Here is a 19,730-nt window from a genome sequence, read left to right on the forward strand (position 1 = left end):
AAATAACAGCCTGCGTTTTTGCGTAATTAGTTAATGGCCACCCCTCATGCGAATTGCAGACTCCAGTCCCTACGCCCACTACGTGTTCAAGGCCTTCGACGTTAATTGCAACGGGGCCATCAGCTTCAGGGTAATTAAGTCTCTCGTGTAATATAGTCCTTTCATTAATTTTAAATCGTCCGTTATGCTCTCGCTGCGCGTTTATCTTAAATGAATGACAGCGTCCGACGTGTATCTTGCGCCAACAATTTTTCCTTTTTTAGCGTGTCTTAAGTTCTTAACGTTATCATAAACAATTACGTACTTACTGAGGAAACTCTCGTAAATTTTATTAAATTCATTAAAATATACTGTTTTATTAATTTATTAATTAGCATATTTAATTGATTATAGCGAGAAATATATCTCGCAAAATGAATGAAGAACATGTATGTTATTTACAAGAGCTTTCGGGGTAAATAGCTTCAATATTAATCATAATAATAATAATCTATTAAAGGCATGAAATGTTATAAGCTTGTACATCAATTTTGCATTTAATGCATTATTACGATCAATCATTTAATTTAATTCTGCATATGTCCAGCTCAGATTTCATCCGACGTTTCGCATACGTGCATTTGTGTTTGCACTTGTGCGCTCACACGTCGATATTGACGCTCGAGCTCGAGTGAAACACAAGGGAGGAGAGATGCGAAATTCGTCGACGAGATTTCGGATGGGAAATTTCCGAATAGGCTAAACGAATGAACGCGCTCCATTTACGCTGGCACGTGTACCTACCTCTCGCGCGATAACCGGCACCGGATTGACAAGCAATGAAGATACTCGCCAATTGAGCGCGCGTTGCTTATCGGACGGATAATTAATCGTTTTTATGATAAACATCGACCGATCGTCCGTCATCTCGCGTATGAAAATCTGTCGCAGTTTGGCACGAGGGTAGTCGATATCGAATCTTTCGACGATGCAGTATACAGTATACCGTTCACGTGGGACCTGAACTGTAGAATATGCACGTGGAAACAATTCGGTTTGATTAATTTCCGTCGCTTCCGCGCTGTCCAGATGGTCCTCGAAATTGTGTTCTTTCTCTTCTCGATGGACGACCACGGATTTTCGTACATAAGTGCATTCACAAATGTGATTCCACAGATCATTTCTGTGCGATTATATATAAAGTAATTATGTATGCCGCTGACAATAGAATGCAGAAATGATGACATAATGTCAATTGAAATTAACTTGGTAATTCAAATTAAGAAATGTCATCCTATTTTCAGAAATTTTCAAAAAAGTCGTATCATTATTGCAATTATAATTAATCTGTTGAATGTGCGCGTCAACATATTTTTATATCAAATTATCCAACCCTTTTTGCGCTGCAATTTTATAAAAAAAAAAAAAAAAAAAAAATATAGGTTCTTGGGCTTTTCGTTTCTCGCCTTCTTTAACATTAATTTACATTTAAATTGTTTCATTTCTTATTATTCGTTGAGTTACGAAAGTTTATTTCGCCTTTTGGTAAAATCACAAAGCGGACCATTTCAACGCCGGACGAGATTATCTGATTAGAACAATAAAGAGAGAGAGAGAGAGAGAGAGAGAGAGAGAGAGAGCAAAGCGCGCGACGAAAAACCATTTCGTCACGCTTCGGATTTAACGTCAAACGCGGTAAACGACTTTAAGACAATCCCGGGGATTGCAGGATCTCCTCGTGACACTATCGACCTTGCTGCGGGGTAGCATTTACGAAAAACTAAGATGGACCTTCAAACTGTACGATATAAATGGCGACGGCTGTATCACCAGGGGTGAGTTGGGCGAAGTCGTGACGGCGGTCCACGAGCTTATGGGCAAGCGACATCATGCCGAGGAGGAGAGGAAGGCGAGGGAGCAACTGGACAGGGTCTTCAAGAAACTCGATCTCAACCAGGACGGTGTTATCACGATCGAGGAGTTTATCGAAAGTTGTTTGAAGGTACGCGTTCCACCTGGCCGTGAAACAACTGCTACGAACGATGGAGTATAGAAAAAAAAAAAAAAAAAAAAAAAAAAAAGTATACTCAGTGTCCCCAGCGTGTCCGCTCCTCTTCCCTGTCTAACCGTATTCTTTCATTCATTTATCATCGACCTTTATTCAACATTTCGTCGACGCAAAAGCTCGATTCTTATTATTCTCACGACGACAGACCGCTATTTACATTTTAATAATAATTCGAGTTGAATGGAAGAAGGTATAGTGAATCTGGGACACCCCGTAAGTACTCCCTTCATAAATGAATGCCAAGTTCCTCGAGTCGTCTACGAGTATGTCCTAGATCTGTGCGGGGTGTTTCTCTTAACTACAGTTGCGCCTCAACCAGTTTTAGAACGAATCTCTTCTGCGAGAGAATCGAAAGCTCATTATTTTTTCCACGTCATACATTTTAATAATTAACTGTTCAATTTAAAAAATCAAAAAGAAAAAAATCGTCTACACACTTGAGTATCGAGAAATACGATTCTGTTATATATTTTTTAAATTAATTAACGTGGAAATTAATTTAACGAATAAATATCTCTACCTATATAGTTTGAGTCTTCTCAATTTTGATTGAAGCATTGGTTGTCGCATAAATTTATCATACGATATTTATAACGTAATATTTTCCACATTCACGTTTGTTGATAGAAAATATATAAATTTCTCAAGCAACAAATGCCCAGGCGATTTTGTAATACATTTTATTACATGCATGTATTATACGTACGCGCTTGTAGCGAAATGAACAAAAGGGCGCCGGAGATTGATCGATGTCTGTGGAGCTTGCGCGAACTTGTTCAGCAGTATTTTCGTCGTGATAGTATAATAATATTCTGCACGAGAGATGTATAAATTTCTTCTCTCGTTGTTGCGCGAATATTTGGCACGAGCCGAAAAACTGTCGGAAATAGAATCGTCTTCTTCTCACATGACAAACTTTACACGCAGGACGACGTGATCACACGATCGCTGGCCATGTTCGACTGCGCGCTTTGATCTCCGGCTAAGGACGAGCCTCCAGCAACAACGGTTAGCAACACGACGCCGCCGACGCCGCTCTCGACGACAACGTTCTCGCAATCCCTGTCCCCGTCGCCGCCACCGCCGTCCTATTCCCTGTTGCCGCCTATCCCGCCGCCCTTGCCCTCTCAACCGCCACCCGGGTACACCGTCCAGGATCAGGAGCTTTATCTGCTCCTAGCCGCTCACTGGTGGAACCAACCGGAGGCGCCGCTCTTTTGTTGAAGGTGAAAATTTCTCCAAGCGCTCTACATTTCTCCGATATACCTCAACGAGATCGTGCAGAAGCTTTCTCCGCGAATATTTCGCCAGCATAGTTCTTATGAAAATTGAGAATATTGGAATACGAGATATACTGAAGCGCATCGATTCAACTGGATTTTTTTCGATGAATTCGCCGAAGCGATTCTCTTCGACAGAAATTTACTGAGAAAGGGAGAAAATGTAACTTTTTTGTTTGTATTCTCGCCAGTTTAATTCAAAATTCTATAGAGTTTGTAATATTCTATTACTTTTTCCAAATTCTTTTCCTCGATCTTATTAACAATAATAAGTCTTTTTAGCTTAAAAATCTTCAAAATTTCTTCTCTTTTTTTTTAGGGCAACGCGATAACGCAGCTCCTTATGACATAGAATAGCAATCGAGGTCTAAATGTGGAATCAGAGAATGGACATTCGTTGTCCCTTCGTTTTAAAATAAAAGAAGAATCGTCGCAGTACGAAGCAAGACCTTGTCTTTATCCTCGCAGATCGACGGAGGCTTAGTGAAAGCTCAAGAAAGTCTTCGTTTCGAACAACACGCGAAATATCACGAGACTGTCGTGGTTTTACCACCGAGACATTCTTACGGAGAAATGCGACGATTCTACGACGATGAAACCTAGGATATTTCGGCAATCGACACTTGGCGTCAATTTCTGGCAAGAATCAAGCGGAGTTACGCAATCTAAGGAGTTACCTTCGATCCAAGGTCACATAATTGACTTTAATAAGCGGGATAAGTACCTCGGCTCTCTCTTCAATCGCCATCTCTTATTATAATTGGATCTGAAGAACGGCGTCTAAAAAGGATCATCTCAAAAATATTTAATAAAGTAATAAAAAGATATCGCGCGACAGCTCAAAGCACAAGATACGCGCGTATCCCTTTCTATTATGACTCGCCGCGAAAAGATCCTGCAATCGAAAAATCTTATCGCGGATCCGTACCAAATCATAGCGCTATGGAATCTCGGGACGACGACGACGACGACGACGACGACGGCGATAAAAACGGCGGTAAAGTGCAACGCGTGGCTGTGAGTCGGAAATGCGACACGAAAATGAGGATCATAAATCGCTACAAATGCCGAAAGATATTTGTAGGACATCTGGAAACTGTCGCCTTCAATATCTTGAATAACGTTTGCGTTATCTGTACAATTCTGCTCGTACGATAAGGTGTAAAAAAAACGAAGATTGACGAATCGATTGCGTGACTTTGCGTTGCCGGAAACGACGTGTCCTCGTGATCATGTAACTCAATCTGAAATACGCGTTTTCTCTCGTCTCACACTTGAGTATATATCTTTTTCCAATAATGCCCCGCGCGATTGTGCTATGAAAAAATCTCCCGCGTTGAAAGAGTAACATAAATCCCATTGTAAGTTGCTCCGCGTTTAAAAAAAAAATTTATTCGTCAAAATATTTTATGTACAAATTATCCATTTTGCCGAATTAGTTATTTTTAAAGACTCTATATAATGTAATATGTGCGAATTGATTTTTAGCGTTTATTATTTGGTTCCAACATCCCGTAATTGTTGAATATCCGCCAATCTCTGTGTATTCAGTTTTGTAACCATTCATCATGATCGCGTGGTCGCGGCGATTATGTATCGTGAATAGCAATGGCGAGACATGGCATATGATTATAGTTTCGACGTGATGACGCGTCGATTTCCCTCGACTAGATTGTTAGCCGCACGATCGTTGACGATCATAGATATCACACGTACGTATTTTTCGTTAGTAGGTTCGTAGATTGATACTTCATTGTACGTCCTTTTCTAGATCCGATTGATTCTAACAGGCCGCGCGCAAGCGTTCAATACTTATTATTATTAAGGAAAATTTTTCGTACATTCAATTCTAGAATATAACGTAAATTTATTTTGCAGTCGACAACTATTATTATTTATTAATAAAAATTATTAATACAATCTTGCTTTGTGCATTTGTCTTTTATATTTCGATTTGTTGCGACAAAAAATATTATCACGATATCAAATGAAAACATTTTTTCTCAAAAAGGTATATTTTTGATTTTATCACTCTATAGTTTCTTTCTCGATACTTTTTTTGTTGCGACAGTAACAGATATTTATCGCATTCAATCATATCGTGTCGCTACTGAAACACTGACAAGAGATATTGATCGCCTGCGAGCTCCTTATAAGCGTTCATAGTGTGTAACATGTAGGTGTACTTGCGTGAGAAGCATCGATTTTCTAATATATCCGTTATTGCGAGTCGTAGGCATGCGAGCGTGCGAGCATATGTCAGACTAGCGAGTAGCAGCCCGAGTGGCAATTATTAATTATCAAAATCGATTACAATGAAACACCAAAAGAGCTACTACCGTAGTTAGCTGTTATCTAAGATAAACAGATATAATAATATAGTGCGGTTTATATAGTTAAGATAAATTCGCGATTAAAGAAGGGAGACAAAAAGAAAAAAAAAAGAAAAAAAAAAGAAGAAACACGCGAATCGTCGAATAATTGGCGTTTACGATCGTACATCTTTGAGGAAACTGCATTATTTTCCAGAAAATACTCTCAATACGCTTCATACAACACACATACACATACGCAATCACACCTACCTTTTTCAAGCAAATCCTACGGCAAATCCTGTTATTTCGCTTCAGGCAGATACGAATCGTCGTTGATCGTCGTTGTAATCTGATCGTCCGTGATTTACCAGTTCGTTCCAGCTCGCGCGCGTCAAGTATATATTTAATCGTTCAGATTTGCTTTCAAGAAGGAGATCTCGTTGCTGAGTGAAGGGGTGAGCACCTTTGGCCGCAGACTAGCTTTCACGGGGATCAAGAATACGCGGGCGTTGCTAAGCTACGTCTGGCGCGTCTCTATAACAACGATTAATAACGACGAAATCGCGGTTTTCGATCGAGAGCAGAATAACGAGATTGAGTTATGGTGGATCCGTATAAGACGGGGATTCGCGCACAATAGGATAAGTCACCGGAAACAACACTTCAATATTTCTCTCTTGGAGATTTTTAAAGACACGAGAAGATTTTTGTAAGACACCATTCAACCGGTTTCTTAAGGAAACAGTTTTTTTTTCCTTTTTTTTTTTTTTTCTTTTAGGATCTCTTGCGATTCTCTTATATATATTTCTACATATATTATATACCGCACTTCGCGTTCGCGATCGTATTTAGCGGAGACTAAAGAACTTTGATCATCAAATGTCAGAAAAAACCAAACTTGGAATAAAGATATATACGTACGTAATGCCGGCCATTAATTTGTAAACGCTTACAGAAAGTTTGCGAAAATGAAACGAGCGACTTGTACGACTAACGAATTGCAATGAATCAAGGACGTGAAAATGTTAATCTATCAGAAAAGAATCACTTAATAATAAATAAAATAAATCAAGTAGAATGCTTTTATATCTATGAAAGTTTGATACTCTGTGAGCATTGTCACATTAATGACCGCTACATAAACTCGAATTATACGATTAATTGAATTGAAATCTATTAGCATTTAACGCTATATTAATGCACGCGTTCAACAACAGTGCAAAACTGCTGCAATTAATGCCGGGATAATTGGTCGAGCACTGACAGAAAATTTATATTTCTTAGGATACACGAATGTACATCGCATTTTGGAATTTGGAGCGATCGATGTAATCTTGTCAGCAATGCTCTCGGTGACACATCAGTGCGAAAATGACGAATGACAGGATTACATTGTACATACACACGTTCCATCTCGAAGATAGCGATATACATATTTATTATATATATATCTTCCTACGGTCTCTCGTTGATATAAATTTATACATATATTGCGTTAGCGCCACGAAGATATGTATAATCGAAGACATTTTTCGGAAATACCTACACTTATGTCAAATCTGCCAGCACATTAATCAATTGTGCGCTGTAAAATTTGTTACGTAACTTGAGAGAACCTTGGTGAAGCCACAAGCCGCATTTTGAAATTTTGAGCCGAACTTTTCGAACGGACTTTTGCTATTATTCGCACAGTATTCCAGACCTAATTGAAATCGCGCGGGCATAAACATCGGGATAAATTGACACTTCCCTTTGCTTTTGTACGTATTTCAATGTGAAAGAGTATAATATCCTGTACGCTCATAAATTGTACAAACACGGAATACCGTATATTTTTTATAAAGTTTTGTTATCTTTCGCGCGCGCGAGACACGAAGCGATATTCAAGTTCCCTGAAAGCGTTTCTATTGCGCATTTATTGCGTATGATAATCAATAATTTTCAACGATCGTAATCTGATGTGAAAAAAAAAAGAAAGAGAAGAAACATAAATTCCTAAAGAAAATACTTATACAGCATAAAAAATAATAATAAGACAATTGTCATTATTGTCCAAAATGTTGATATGCACAGACACACGATTTTGATTTGTGAATACAATTGATATTTCGCGCTCCTTGATATTTAACAATTAATATCAAAAAGGCGCTTCTCTATTTCTCTCTCTTTGTAAACTATGAACCGAGAAAGACGAAACGTTATATAAAGCAGAGTATTTGAAATATGCTTTCTTCCAAATGTATCTGACATTATACGTACTTACAAGACGTTGTCTGACGAAATTCTCGAAATAAATTACCACAATATTGCCTGAAAAGATGTTACCTGAAAAATTAATGAAATCAAGTGAATATTATATATTAACGATAAATTATTGGAAGTAATAAATTATTTACCGACTATTTGCTATAAAGATAATTTTGCTTTATTTACTTCTTAAAAATTTATAAGAGTATAAATTTTTTTTACATACATTCTCTTTCTCCTTATTATATAATACTCTTTAGTTTTCAATTGCAATGGAACAATGTGCATGAAAAAAAATTCTGAATCTATATTATATTAGATCAAGTGTTATTTGAGGATCTCTAGTAAATCAACTGTCAAGGAAATATAAGAATTAGAGAGAGCGAGGTGACACATGGCTATGTGTAGAAGTAATGAAAAAAATAAAATTCCAGCAAATTTTGCCACGATACTAAATTCGATACTAGTATCGTTAAAGTATTGTATTAAGATAACGTCATATCACCAAATGCGTGCGTCTTAACAAAAATACGCCAACGTAAATATATCTTTAATTAATACACGGCTGATTTTTAATTTGGAGGGTACGTTTGAAATTGGCCTTCGATTGTCAACAATCGGGAACAATTGGCCAATGGAACGAATGCGGTTCCGCATAGCAAATTGAATCAATTGCGATAAACACGAGGAGGTGGGGTGGGGAGAGGAGGGGGAGGGAAACGAGGAGAGCTGTAGCTAGCAGTCTCTAGCTGAGAAGCAACCTAGTCAATTCATTAACGTTTAGATTTACCGTACGATTGTAAAACTCTTGCGTGACTTTAAACTTAAACACATTGTCGAAGTATTATATTATATTATATTATATATGTATGATTATCAATTACTAAAAGCGAAGGACACTTTTAGCAAGCGCGGCGCGGTCACCGGTCTTCATCCCGTAAACGTGCGATAGTCACACCATAAATACGCATAAAATAGTCAACAGGATTTATGAACGGAGCCATCGATATTCGAGCAAATTATTTCGATTATCTTCGAATCTCTGCACATTAATTATTATGCAATTAGTTAAACACTTATACATCTGTATTATTATTATGATGATGATTATGATAATGATTATGATTATTATTATTATTATTATTATTATTATTACTATTAGTATATGATTGTATTATTCTATAATTTACACGATATTATTTCTCTGCAATCTAATTATACTCTGTTTATTATTTAATAGATTTAATAAATGGTTTAACAATAAATTAATAGATAATAATAGATTGAGTGAATATAAAATTTAGATATTATATAGATTTTAAATTGTATCCGATTGTGTGTGTGCATTACCTTCAAGTGTTTTCTAGCATAATTTTTATCCATGTGCAGGAACAATAGCAAGAAACTTTCATTTTGATTATTATTATTCGAATGTAAAATTAAATACATTGGAACTCGAAATATCTGGACGGCTCTCGAATAATAGACTAATAATATTTTGCTCGTGGAAAAGATGTCACAATTTATTACCATAGTTAAAAATTGTTACGTAATATCACTGGTTATATATTAGAGACGATACAATTGTTGAGCTTGGAAGCACTTTTTTATGGTGAAGTCTCACAGTTAGAGATTTATGATCGATTTTAGCGGAGATCCTACTTCGGGCTTGGATCTATTGCTATAGTGATAATACAGAATATATTATACTACATAGCGATTATGCAGAATGCGTTAATTATATTGTCTCATACTGCCAACTGTAAATCATCATATGTAGTTTCTAATTAATGACATCGATAGATAATTTCTAGTTAAAAATTACGAGCGTAGGAGAGGATGGTTTCTTTCAGGACACTTTAACGAATTGAACTTTAATCGAAATCTTCGCTGTCAATGCTTCATTTCTATCTAAAGCGAACGTAATTTTTCACACACACATATACACATTCACACACACAAATAGCACGCGCTTGCACAGATTTTGTTTACGTGAGATTATTTTGAAAATTAAAATTTGCATTCTTACGAAGACTTAAAAAAAAATATATATATATATATATATATATTTAATTAGACTGCATCTCTTTATACCTTTCTTTTTAATTTCGATTAAATACTTTTTGAGAAAAAAATGTATGTGTTTTAAAAAGCCCTCGTAAATATTTTGCAAAAGTTGTAGTCGTCCTAGTAATTTTTGAGATACACACAAAAGGCCGATTAGAAATTATTGTAACCACCATTGTGATAGTATTAGGTTTTAGTATAATGCAAGAGACAGTAATTCAAAGATTGCAGCGTTTTAGTTTTAACTTTAGTTTTAGAAATGAGGAGCAAACATCAAATTATATGTCACGCACAAGGCCCAAAATTTAAAGACCGATGTAACTTGAACTACTCACTGCTTTTAAATGAGAAAATAAGTCACTAATAAGAAGATATAAGTCACTAATAAGAAGTATTTAACGTAATTATTCGCGCAAAAAACACATTAATCGGAAGCTAATGACATAATTTTCTATCTTGAGTGTTATAAAAACTTTTCCATTTTTTCATGTGTTATTCTTGTGTATATTTTTAAATTTATATACATATATAAATTGACTATTTTGCCATTTTTTAAATATTCTTGTTTGGTCAGCATAAATTCTGCAAATTAAAATGTCAGCAGTGAATAATGCCAATCATCGTTACTGGATTTATCCAATTCTTGCAATGCGTGATTGAATTCGTCACACAAATCAACTGTCGTGTGACATAGACGTGTGATACTGGACATGTGCAAATCACGGCTGCAGCTTAATTACTTTACCGGTGCAAACTCGTTGGAAGTTTCCGATTGTTCCGGCGCGTAAAATTGATTCATTTCCAATCAAATTCTAACGGGTAGAGGCGAAGAGTGTTCCTGTGTTATCATTCTAATTATATCTTAAGGCGATTATAGAATTACTGCGATAAAAAAAGATTGCAATAAGCGAGATATCATTGTATTGTTAGCCATTTTCCACATTGGGGTGGTAATATCAATAAATGTTAAATATATCAAATTAAAAATTTCCTGTCTTCCCAGTTTTTCCGTTAAAACGCTTATTAATAAGAGAGAGAGAGAGAGAGTGTGTTTTAAAATGCAAAAATTGCTTTTTGATTTAGATTTAGAGAATGAAAGAGGAAAAAAGATTATCGCACACAAATATTTTTAGTATTTCTAACTATTATAAAATAATTTTAAACTATTTATATTTATATAGCTTATAATATATATTTTCGTTGTAATATAAAAAATATAAACTATAAAATAGGTTCAAAAAATATAAACTTTTTTTTATAGTACGTATTTTGTCACTTACGTATTTAGGTAAACTATAAAGACTTTTAGTTCTTTTCTTAAATAAAAAAAGTATGTTATATACACACGATCGTTAAAAAATCATGATGATTTGTGGTGAATGAATCATAGCCACTTGGAAGTCTCAAAGGACTTTACGCCTTCAGCTCTCAATCGATTAAGAATAGGTCGATACATATCGGGCGTAAAAGGCAGCACCATTCCACGCTGTTGAATTTCACCTAAACGAAATTAGATTGCACATACGTTAAAGTAAGATCGTGCAAAGATAAATATTTAAGATTATAATACATTTTGAGTTAGATTAATATATTAATCATTCAAATAAATTTTTTCTGAATATTACAATAATTTATATTAATGTCCCCGGGAAGGAATTTTTTTTAATTATTTTTTATAAGAGCTCTAAGCTGATTCTATTAGACGAATAAATAATTTATATGTTTAGATTGTGCACTTTCATATAATAATTTGATTATTTGTAGAAGACGTTTATTCTGAAAAGTGCTTTAATAATTATTTTACGGGCGAAAAAAAATATAGTTAATTGTTAATTAGTAACAGTTTTCATTAATTGAGAAATTAAATAAATAATCATAGAAAGACTACGAACCATCCAGGATCATTTTGACAGCGATAGCCGTGGGGTACCCGACGGTACGCGCCATTGCAGAGTGTCCGGCAGTATCTCCATAGAGCACCAAATTGATCCCTCTGGATTCTCTCCTGTTATCCGGCCAAAGTATACCTATGTCGTGCCTCAATATCACTAGATCGCGTTCGTGCTTCTCGTAATAGAGTTTCTTCGATAAGTAATGTGTAAGTGTGTCGAGAGGAGTGTTTAGTTTCAAGACCAAGTCCTCTTGCAGGAGTCCGAGATCTTCGATGGCCTTGACGCGTTCCCAAGAATTCACCCTTTCCGCCAGTTTCTGTTTCAGGTTCTCATAGAAGATATTGTCGCTTACCAGACCGAGTAGGTTGCACACCAATACTCGCTAAAATATAAGTGACAAGCAATTAGAGAGTCGGTTTTTTTGCCGACATGTCCTGCGTGTACGCAGGAAATTGATAGCACGCACCCAGGTGATGTCCGGTCCATTCGGATGTAAGATTGGATCTGGATTGGGATCGATCAGGCCGAGCAATTGCAGACCCAGCACGGTATCCGAGAAGCCCTTGAATCTGAGCGTACCTCGTAGCACGGTATTCGCGTTCTGCAAACCGTAGTAATCCTTGTACACGATGCTGTCGCGATTGGGGAAACCTTCCAGGGCAAAGCCAGGGAGAAAGTCTAGTTCTTCCACGGCGGACATCAGATCGCCACCCCCGGCGATCTCTACTTCCTGGACGACGAAGAAGAAACGTATGTATGAATGCTGATATCTTTCTTAAATCTTTTTTGTTTAAATTCAAAATAATTCCACGATAAACTATCTTTTTTTAGAAATATGAAAAAAATTTTCAAAAGATTATCACCTGCCCCGCGTGAAGGTATTTTGCCGGCGCCAAAGTATTTAGCAATGCACCTCGTGGAGACCAGCTGAATTTATATCTCAAAGGATTGCAGGAACATTCGGGCGCGGGCAAACCGCCGCACCACGAGACGAAGGACTCTATCTTGCCGCCGGCTTGTCTTATATCGTCGAAACACTCGATCGCCAAAAGATGATCAATACCCGGGTCCAATCCGATTTCATTCAGTACAGTAACATCAGCTTGCTGAGCTCTGAATAAGAGACTTTGGTTAGTTGAATCGGGAATTGAACCCGAGTCTTTCGCTTGCCCACATGTGGGGCTGAATAGCTCAGTGGTAAGAGCAGTCGCCTGGCAAGCGAAAGACTCGGGTTCAATTCCCGATTCAGCAGTGACTTCGTCCCGATATTTTTTCTCGTCTACATCTCTTTAGGGGGGTATAGAGGGGTTTTTAGAGTTCTCAAAAATGAGAATCTAAATATGTGCTCTGTGCATTAATTAAAAATTCTTTCGTGAAAAGAATTAATTTCTTTACGCAGTTTCTTTACGCAGTTTCTTTACGCATCAACATCCGCGCATGGGCTCTCATTGCCGAGTATATATCTTATCATGTTTGTAAATATTGGAGCCGTATATATTTTCAAATTATTAAAAAATATTCATTATTCATATCAAATTGACATTAAATGTATGATTATCAGACACACTTTGCGACGTAATCTCGTTTACAGGAGCACTCACTCTTCGTGCAGCGCTCTGACATCGTCGTTCATGTAACTGGCTGTCACCAAATGAGTCTTAGTCTCAATGCAAGCTTTAGCGATAACATGATGCAATGAGTACGGCAACAGAGAGACGGCCACGCTCGCCGATTTCAGCACGTCGTGCAAGGAATCTGGTCGATCCAGCACGTTTAGAAAGACCGGCTCCACGCCTGAAAATCGATTGGCCAGCGCATCGGCCTCGTCCTTCAATTGCGACGCTACCACCAGCTTTATATTTGTATCCCTGTGCAAATATTCAACCAATGGCGCAGAGACGTATCCCGCACCGAGAACGACTACCTGTAAAAATTTTTTATCGCGCGTCATTTCATCAGAAATAATTTCGTGTGAGAATCTTTTCGATCAGAAGGAACTTACAATAAAAGAATATTTAATATTATACATATATTTAAGAAGAAATAAATATTTTATACCGTTTTTCTTTGCAGTTCTCGGCAATTATCAGCTTTGTGCTTGCTGCGTTGATTCAGCTGCCTGAGTTCTTGGATATATTCGAAATTGGGCGTCAAGCTCCCATTAGACGCCATGATAGCTCCATGTACGGCGGGACTGAAATTGTGTTGGTCCAGTGGCTTCTTTGCATCCGATCGTATAATGTCCAGAGCGTACGGAAACAAGAGATTACCGAAAAAATCCGTCGCTTCTTTCGGCAGTTGCGTGGGCATATTGTCAATCGAGCAGACTAGCACGCCAGGACCCTTGAAGGACTTCATATCCTTGTTGCGATCGGCATCGTACAGACAGAATGGCGTATCAATCGTGGTGCATTCATTCATGAACCTTACAAAAAGTATAATAAAATTAATCAGCCCTCAATAAAGATCACAGTTAAAAGAATTGAAAATGAATTTAACAATATATAATTATTTAATAAATTCTTTTTTAAATCTTAAGCATGCAAGAAAATCTAGCGCTCATTAGATCTGTACAACAATATCGCTATAAATTACAACATTATTATAATATTGTATAAATATTATCTCTAATGATAATATTGTTATATAATTCTACAAAATTTTAAGAAATTTTTCACATTTTCTTGAAATCGTAGATAATAGACGTACTCGATGCTGCCGCCGGGATCTGCGGATATGTCGCAGATAGCGAGCATCCTGTGCGGCAAGGCAGGTGCACCGACGCTTATCGGCAGCCACGGAGTATTAGCGGGTCTGAGCAGGTACTTCGCGTCCGGTATTGTCAATAATTTCGGCGAATCCACAGCCCAGTATATGCCATTGATAATGACTGACGCGTACGGTGCTATCTTCTTGCTAAAGGTGGAAATGTATAATTCTGGATGTTGGTCGTACTCTTCGGGATCAAAACCGCCGCCTTCCTTTCTCTCCAAATGATGCCTACGTCGTACCTCGCAGCCATATATCTTTGTCATATCTATGTAAGACGGTTCGAAGAATAGATAATGAAGATGAATTTATTAGAACAATTTATTTGAGACATATCTATCAAAGAGCTATAAATAATCATGTAAATTAAATTAAGTGCTTTAATTAAGAAACAAGTCTTAAAAATTGCGTTTAGACTTCAGGGAGATTAGAGGAACAAAAATTTTGAATCGAAATCTTAGTTAATAATGGTCACACAATGTCTGTAAACATGCATCACACACCTCCATGCTCGGCGACTTTCCGCAGCATTTCTGGCGGGACGTACTCGTGGGGCAGCTCTTGGAAGACTTCCTGGCCGCCTTGACTGACGTTACCGCTGCCGGTGAAAACACAAGTCAACGGGCCAATCGACTTGGGCATGGAGCCCAGCGCGATCTCGTATCCTGCACCGCGGATCGCTTGGCGGGCCATTGCCGAATCCCGATAGTTGTGTGCTGGTCCAATGTGCTAATAAAATGATTTGTTAATCTTGTAATTTAATTGCCATCCATTCGCGCATTCTATATATTCGTTATACGAAAGTTGTAACAATCTCATCGAGTGTAAATCTGTTGATCTTGATAAGTACTCTTATCATGTTTTTGGAAGATAATGTTCTTCAAAGAGAAATTTTTATCAATTGTATAACATAATGTACTTTTGCTATGGAGAAATTGAAACAGATTACACTCTTCTATAATTTTGTAAAAATAAAATAATTCTAAAATATGTGATAAAATATTAAATATTACACTATATTTAATAAGGAAATATATTATTGTAACTTCTTCCAGAATATAACATGAAATTAGAGAACAGAAAGCCATCCTGAACAATAGAAAGAGTTTTCGACATTTCCGAAATATATTGACGTACCATAAAGGGAGTGTGATGACCCAAGGCTAGCAATCTCAAGCCCAAACCGTGCAGTATGTTCACCATACCAGCTACTCCGGCATACTTGCCGAAGGCGACTACTCGTTGGCCATTAGCGTCAGTAAGCTTCTCGTAATCCAGGAACCGTATGTTCTTTTCCAGGATCGCGTCCAGAAGGGGCATGTTACTCTCCTGCGCCTTGATGGTATGCGAGAAGAAGCAGTACGTTTTGTTCGGTATCAGTTGATCCACAGGTACCTGCTTGACCCCGAAGATGACGGAGGCCGAGCTGATGTCCTCCTGCAGCAGAGCACCCGCCGCTTGGTACGCGTGGGCAGGATACGCCCGTCGGTTGCTGGGCTGCACGATCACCTTCACGCCCAACCTGACGAGACGACGAACGTTCGCCGGGGCTAACGGCGCCCTTCTTTCCCATACTGACTGGTCCTCTCGTCTTATGGCTATTACTTTGCCCTTAAGATTCTGAAAAGATTCGACGCTGAAGAATATTCACTTAAAACGGCGCGCGATAGTTTATTCAAAGAGATTTATCTTCAGTATTTTTAATCGATTTTTCACGAAATATCATCTTGTATTACAATTCACTACACGGTGTGTGAAAAGAAAAAAAAAAGATTAAATAATTTTAATAATCCATCCGATTTTGAAGATGAAGAAACTGTCAGCTTTTGGAACGAATTCGTATCGTTTGTTTCACGTCCACCTATTTTTCACAAAATTCAGCAAGATCGGACATCGGCGCGATCGTTTAAGCGGAATCACCTAACCGAGATTACGTCACATGAAATTCATTACTTGGGATGCTTACACTGATGTATCTGACATTACGGATATCGGCACGAATCGCAGTGGTCAACAGATGACGTGATTCGGTCAATCTTAGCATCCGCATCACACCTTTGTCAATACAGATTTAATGATAAAAGTCAGCGTTGTCGAGAGAGAAATGCACTAGTTGAAACCGATTCGCGATGACTGGAATAATGTGGTTCTTCTTGTGGTATCTTGTTTGTGTATTTTGATGCCTCTTAAACCGATTCCATTATACTATTATACTGTGCTACATACGCGTGTCAAAAGTCAGAAAGTTTAACAAAATCACCGATAAAGACTGACGCTGTCAACATCAATGTGATCCTTCTAACTACATCATTGAATTTATTTGATGTAGATAGATCCCGGAAAAATGTTTATTTTTCTTCGTGCTTATCGCTGCTGGCGCGATAATATTGCAATGACGACAAGCGCGTTAAGAATAAACAAACACAAACAAGGGATTAAAGAGTATAGCAGTTATTCCGATAGTGTCCACTTGCCATAATCGGAGAGGTCATAGGTTTGGAGCTGTTTCGGTACAGTTTCCTGCAAAATTTTTAATACAGAAGTATTTTTTTTTTTAATCATTATTACAGAAAGTCTCATTATTAAATATTAGTTGAATGATACTATACAGCGCATAATCACGAACGCATCAAATAATCATCAACAATAACTAATTGGAGAATTAGAGTTAATTGGCTTGCGCTTTGATCGATAAATACATTTTATTCTTGATGGTCTGTTTTGTGGGATTTATCTTCTTTAATATCTGAGTCATAATGTTAACAAGCTGCTCGGATGTGAGACCAGTTTTTTTAGATTTGAATTTCTGCAGTAATTCGGTTGTCGTCATTGGTTTGCGCATTAAATACCGTCTCACTGCATCCTCCGTAATTCCCGATTCGCTAAAAAGATATAAAAAATGTGAGTAAAATGTGAAAAATAAACATTAAAATTAAAATTAAAATTAAAAAAATTAAAATTATTATATATTTATTATTCAAAGCAGAGGCAAATACATACTTCGCTCCCGGTATGTACGATGTTACTGGGACTAGATTGAAATTGTCCAACTTCAATTTCTTCGCTTGCGACAAGTCCGGAGAGCCAGACTGTTTTCTTTTAAAAGAATCGGAGATCCCGGATGCGGCAGGTGTTGGCGTCGCTGATCTCGAGCTATGCGCACTATTAGGCTTTTTGTTATCTTTATCTTTTAGTGTTGTATCAGAATTTGATTCTGAATCGCTAGAGAAATCACTAGAAGAATCTTTCCCAGAAGCGGATGTCTTTTGATCTTTCTTTTTGGTTTTCTTCTTCTTCTTTTTGTCTTTCTTCTTATCCGCTTCTTTACCGAGTTTGTCTTTATCCTGAAATGCGATATGCATTAGAGAAAAAAAGAAAAAGTATTTAGAAATTGTACTTAATGATAAATGTTGCGGATTATATAGTTCATATCATTTAAAAAATGCGGTAAAGCACAACATGCAACATATAGTATTTATAGATAAGTGTCATAACAAATATGTGTTACATTTCCTTACTTTATCATCTTTCTCTTTTCCTTCCTCATCCTCGTCTTTGTCATCTTCACCTTCTTTCTTATCTGTTTGTTCTTCATCATCTTCGTCTTCGTCAGACGCAAGTAATTTTCTCAATGCATCCTCCTCTGCGACGGACTTAATTTCTTTTTGTTTTTCTAATTCTGATTCAGAATCAGAAGAATCAGAAATATAATCGCATTCCCTTCCCTCTTCATCGCCATCGTCGCTTTCCTCGAACGCTTCATTATCCGAGGCATTTTTCTTCTTCTTTTTGTTTTTCTGACCTGAAATATTAATTAAAATATACTGAATTGCATATACTTATCTGAATAACATAATTTTTTCTTATAGAAAAATAAATATGTATAATCAATGACTATATTGTTTATTACCTTTGCCTTTCATTTTCTTTGCATCATCCTCATCTTCAGATCCTTTTTTATTTTCATCTTCGTTGCTACCGGAATCATCATCGTCGCTCTCCCACTCGTCCATTTCTGATATTTTCAGTTCCTTTTCTTTTTTACTTGGTTTCTTGACTTTACCACTTTCCACTAATTCTTCATCGTCACCACCTTCTTCATCATTTCTCAATCTCTTGCGTAACATTAAAGAGAAAAAATTCATCACCTTGTTCCTACGACTGAATTCCTGTTCTGCCTCCTCAGCACTGAGAGGCTTGAATCTCTGAATTGGCTGAAAGTTATACCTGTATGTGAAAGTGATATATTTTTCAGTAATTACCAGTGAAACCATTGACACAATCTAGGGTACCTACCATTCGTGCAAAGGAAAGGCCTCTATCGCACCATCAGCGGCATGAGTAAAAACGTAATAAGCTGCATTTTCGCTGACTCCTCCCTCTCGTATACCTTTGAATTTCTTGCCAGTCTTTCCTCCCTCTTTCAGAATCCATGGTTGATCTTCCGGCTTATATTTCCTACTAGTGATGCCATACTTTTTTCTTCTAGCTTCCTCTCTAGCGTCACGTCCGAATTCGGACCCGGCGCCAAATTTTGGCATTTCCTCTTCCATATTCTTGTACTCCTTCATGTTGTTCTCCCGTTCCATTTTCACTTGCCCCCATTTTGAGAAATTTACATTCAGCGTCGCATTGAATCTCATAACATTGTGTTTCTTTTTGCTGTTTCTGACAGTTTCATTAAATTTCAATTAAAAATTTGTGATATATAAAAAAATGAAAAAAAAAATATAAATATTAATATAACGATATACAAACTTTGGTACTCTAATACTGAATTCCTGCACAGACGGTACGAGCGGAGGCTAAAAAGAAAATTACATCTTGTAATTGTCATCATAAAAATATTTCTGCTTACAGTAATATAACCTACAACTATTATCTACATACCTTTGATATTGTGCTAGAATTCATATTCAGTAAAAATTTCTGGACAATTTAATTGTATTTCCAATTTAAAACGTTTTACAAATTACTAGACTGATTATCCTTGACCTGCTTGACTCCAATAATCTCAACAAATTTCAGAGAGAGATTTCACATGTAGTTTCAAAAGGCAAGTGTATAAGGCCGGGTTTACAATAGATGTAGTAAGCCTTAAGCTGTAAAAAAT

The 19,730-nt window shown here is 37.0% G+C and overlaps 3 protein-coding genes and 1 non-coding gene across 10 annotated transcripts in view; 2 read left to right on the plus strand and 2 right to left on the minus strand.

The window, feature by feature from the left end:
* LOC140668955 (A-type potassium channel modulatory protein KCNIP1) overlaps positions 1-6,539 on the plus strand; it is a 51,875-nt gene extending 45,336 nt beyond the window's left edge. For 5 of the 7 annotated variants that reach the window (XM_072898306.1, XM_072898305.1, XM_072898308.1 and 2 more), the window contains exons 4-6: positions 60-130; positions 1,709-3,273; positions 3,647-6,539. In XM_072898306.1, the coding sequence (XP_072754407.1) occupies positions 60-130; positions 1,709-2,032 (395 nt within the window). In that variant the 3' untranslated portion in view covers positions 2,033-3,273; positions 3,647-6,539. Of the gene's footprint in view, positions 1-59; positions 131-1,708; positions 3,491-3,646 lie in introns of all 7 variants that reach the window. The other 2 variants (XM_072898311.1, XM_072898307.1) reach the window with 2 other exon arrangements.
* A 3,861-nt stretch (positions 6,540-10,400) lies between these two features.
* On the minus strand, positions 10,401-16,723 carry Lkrsdh (lysine ketoglutarate reductase/saccharopine dehydrogenase). The gene is made up of 10 exons (XM_072898302.1): positions 16,584-16,723; positions 15,755-16,237; positions 15,121-15,346; positions 14,558-14,885; positions 13,907-14,273; positions 13,450-13,772; positions 12,712-12,961; positions 12,315-12,578; positions 11,849-12,230; positions 10,401-11,456 (listed from the first exon to the last, which is right to left on the minus strand). Exons 1-10 carry the CDS (start codon positions 16,665-16,667, stop codon positions 11,341-11,343), a joined length of 2,823 nt encoding a protein of 940 aa, XP_072754403.1. The 5' UTR covers positions 16,668-16,723; the 3' UTR covers positions 10,401-11,340.
* Trnaa-ggc (transfer RNA alanine (anticodon GGC)) lies at positions 13,029-13,100 on the plus strand. Its single transcript has one exon. It is a non-coding gene; the product is annotated as a tRNA-Ala (tRNA).
* A 319-nt stretch (positions 16,724-17,042) lies between the features above and the next one.
* Tfiifalpha (transcription factor IIFalpha) lies at positions 17,043-19,695 on the minus strand. The gene is made up of 8 exons (XM_072898303.1): positions 19,508-19,695; positions 19,376-19,422; positions 18,914-19,285; positions 18,528-18,844; positions 18,136-18,419; positions 17,618-17,961; positions 17,317-17,499; positions 17,043-17,137 (listed from the first exon to the last, which is right to left on the minus strand). The coding sequence occupies exons 1-8, from the start codon at positions 19,529-19,531 to the stop codon at positions 17,053-17,055; spliced, it is 1,656 nt and encodes a 551-aa protein (XP_072754404.1). The 5' UTR covers positions 19,532-19,695; the 3' UTR covers positions 17,043-17,052.
* Between the last annotated feature and the right edge of the window lie 35 nt (positions 19,696-19,730).

This window comes from Anoplolepis gracilipes, chromosome 8 (genome assembly GCF_047496725.1).
Source record: "Anoplolepis gracilipes chromosome 8, ASM4749672v1, whole genome shotgun sequence".
Taxonomy (NCBI): domain Eukaryota; kingdom Metazoa; phylum Arthropoda; class Insecta; order Hymenoptera; family Formicidae; genus Anoplolepis; species Anoplolepis gracilipes.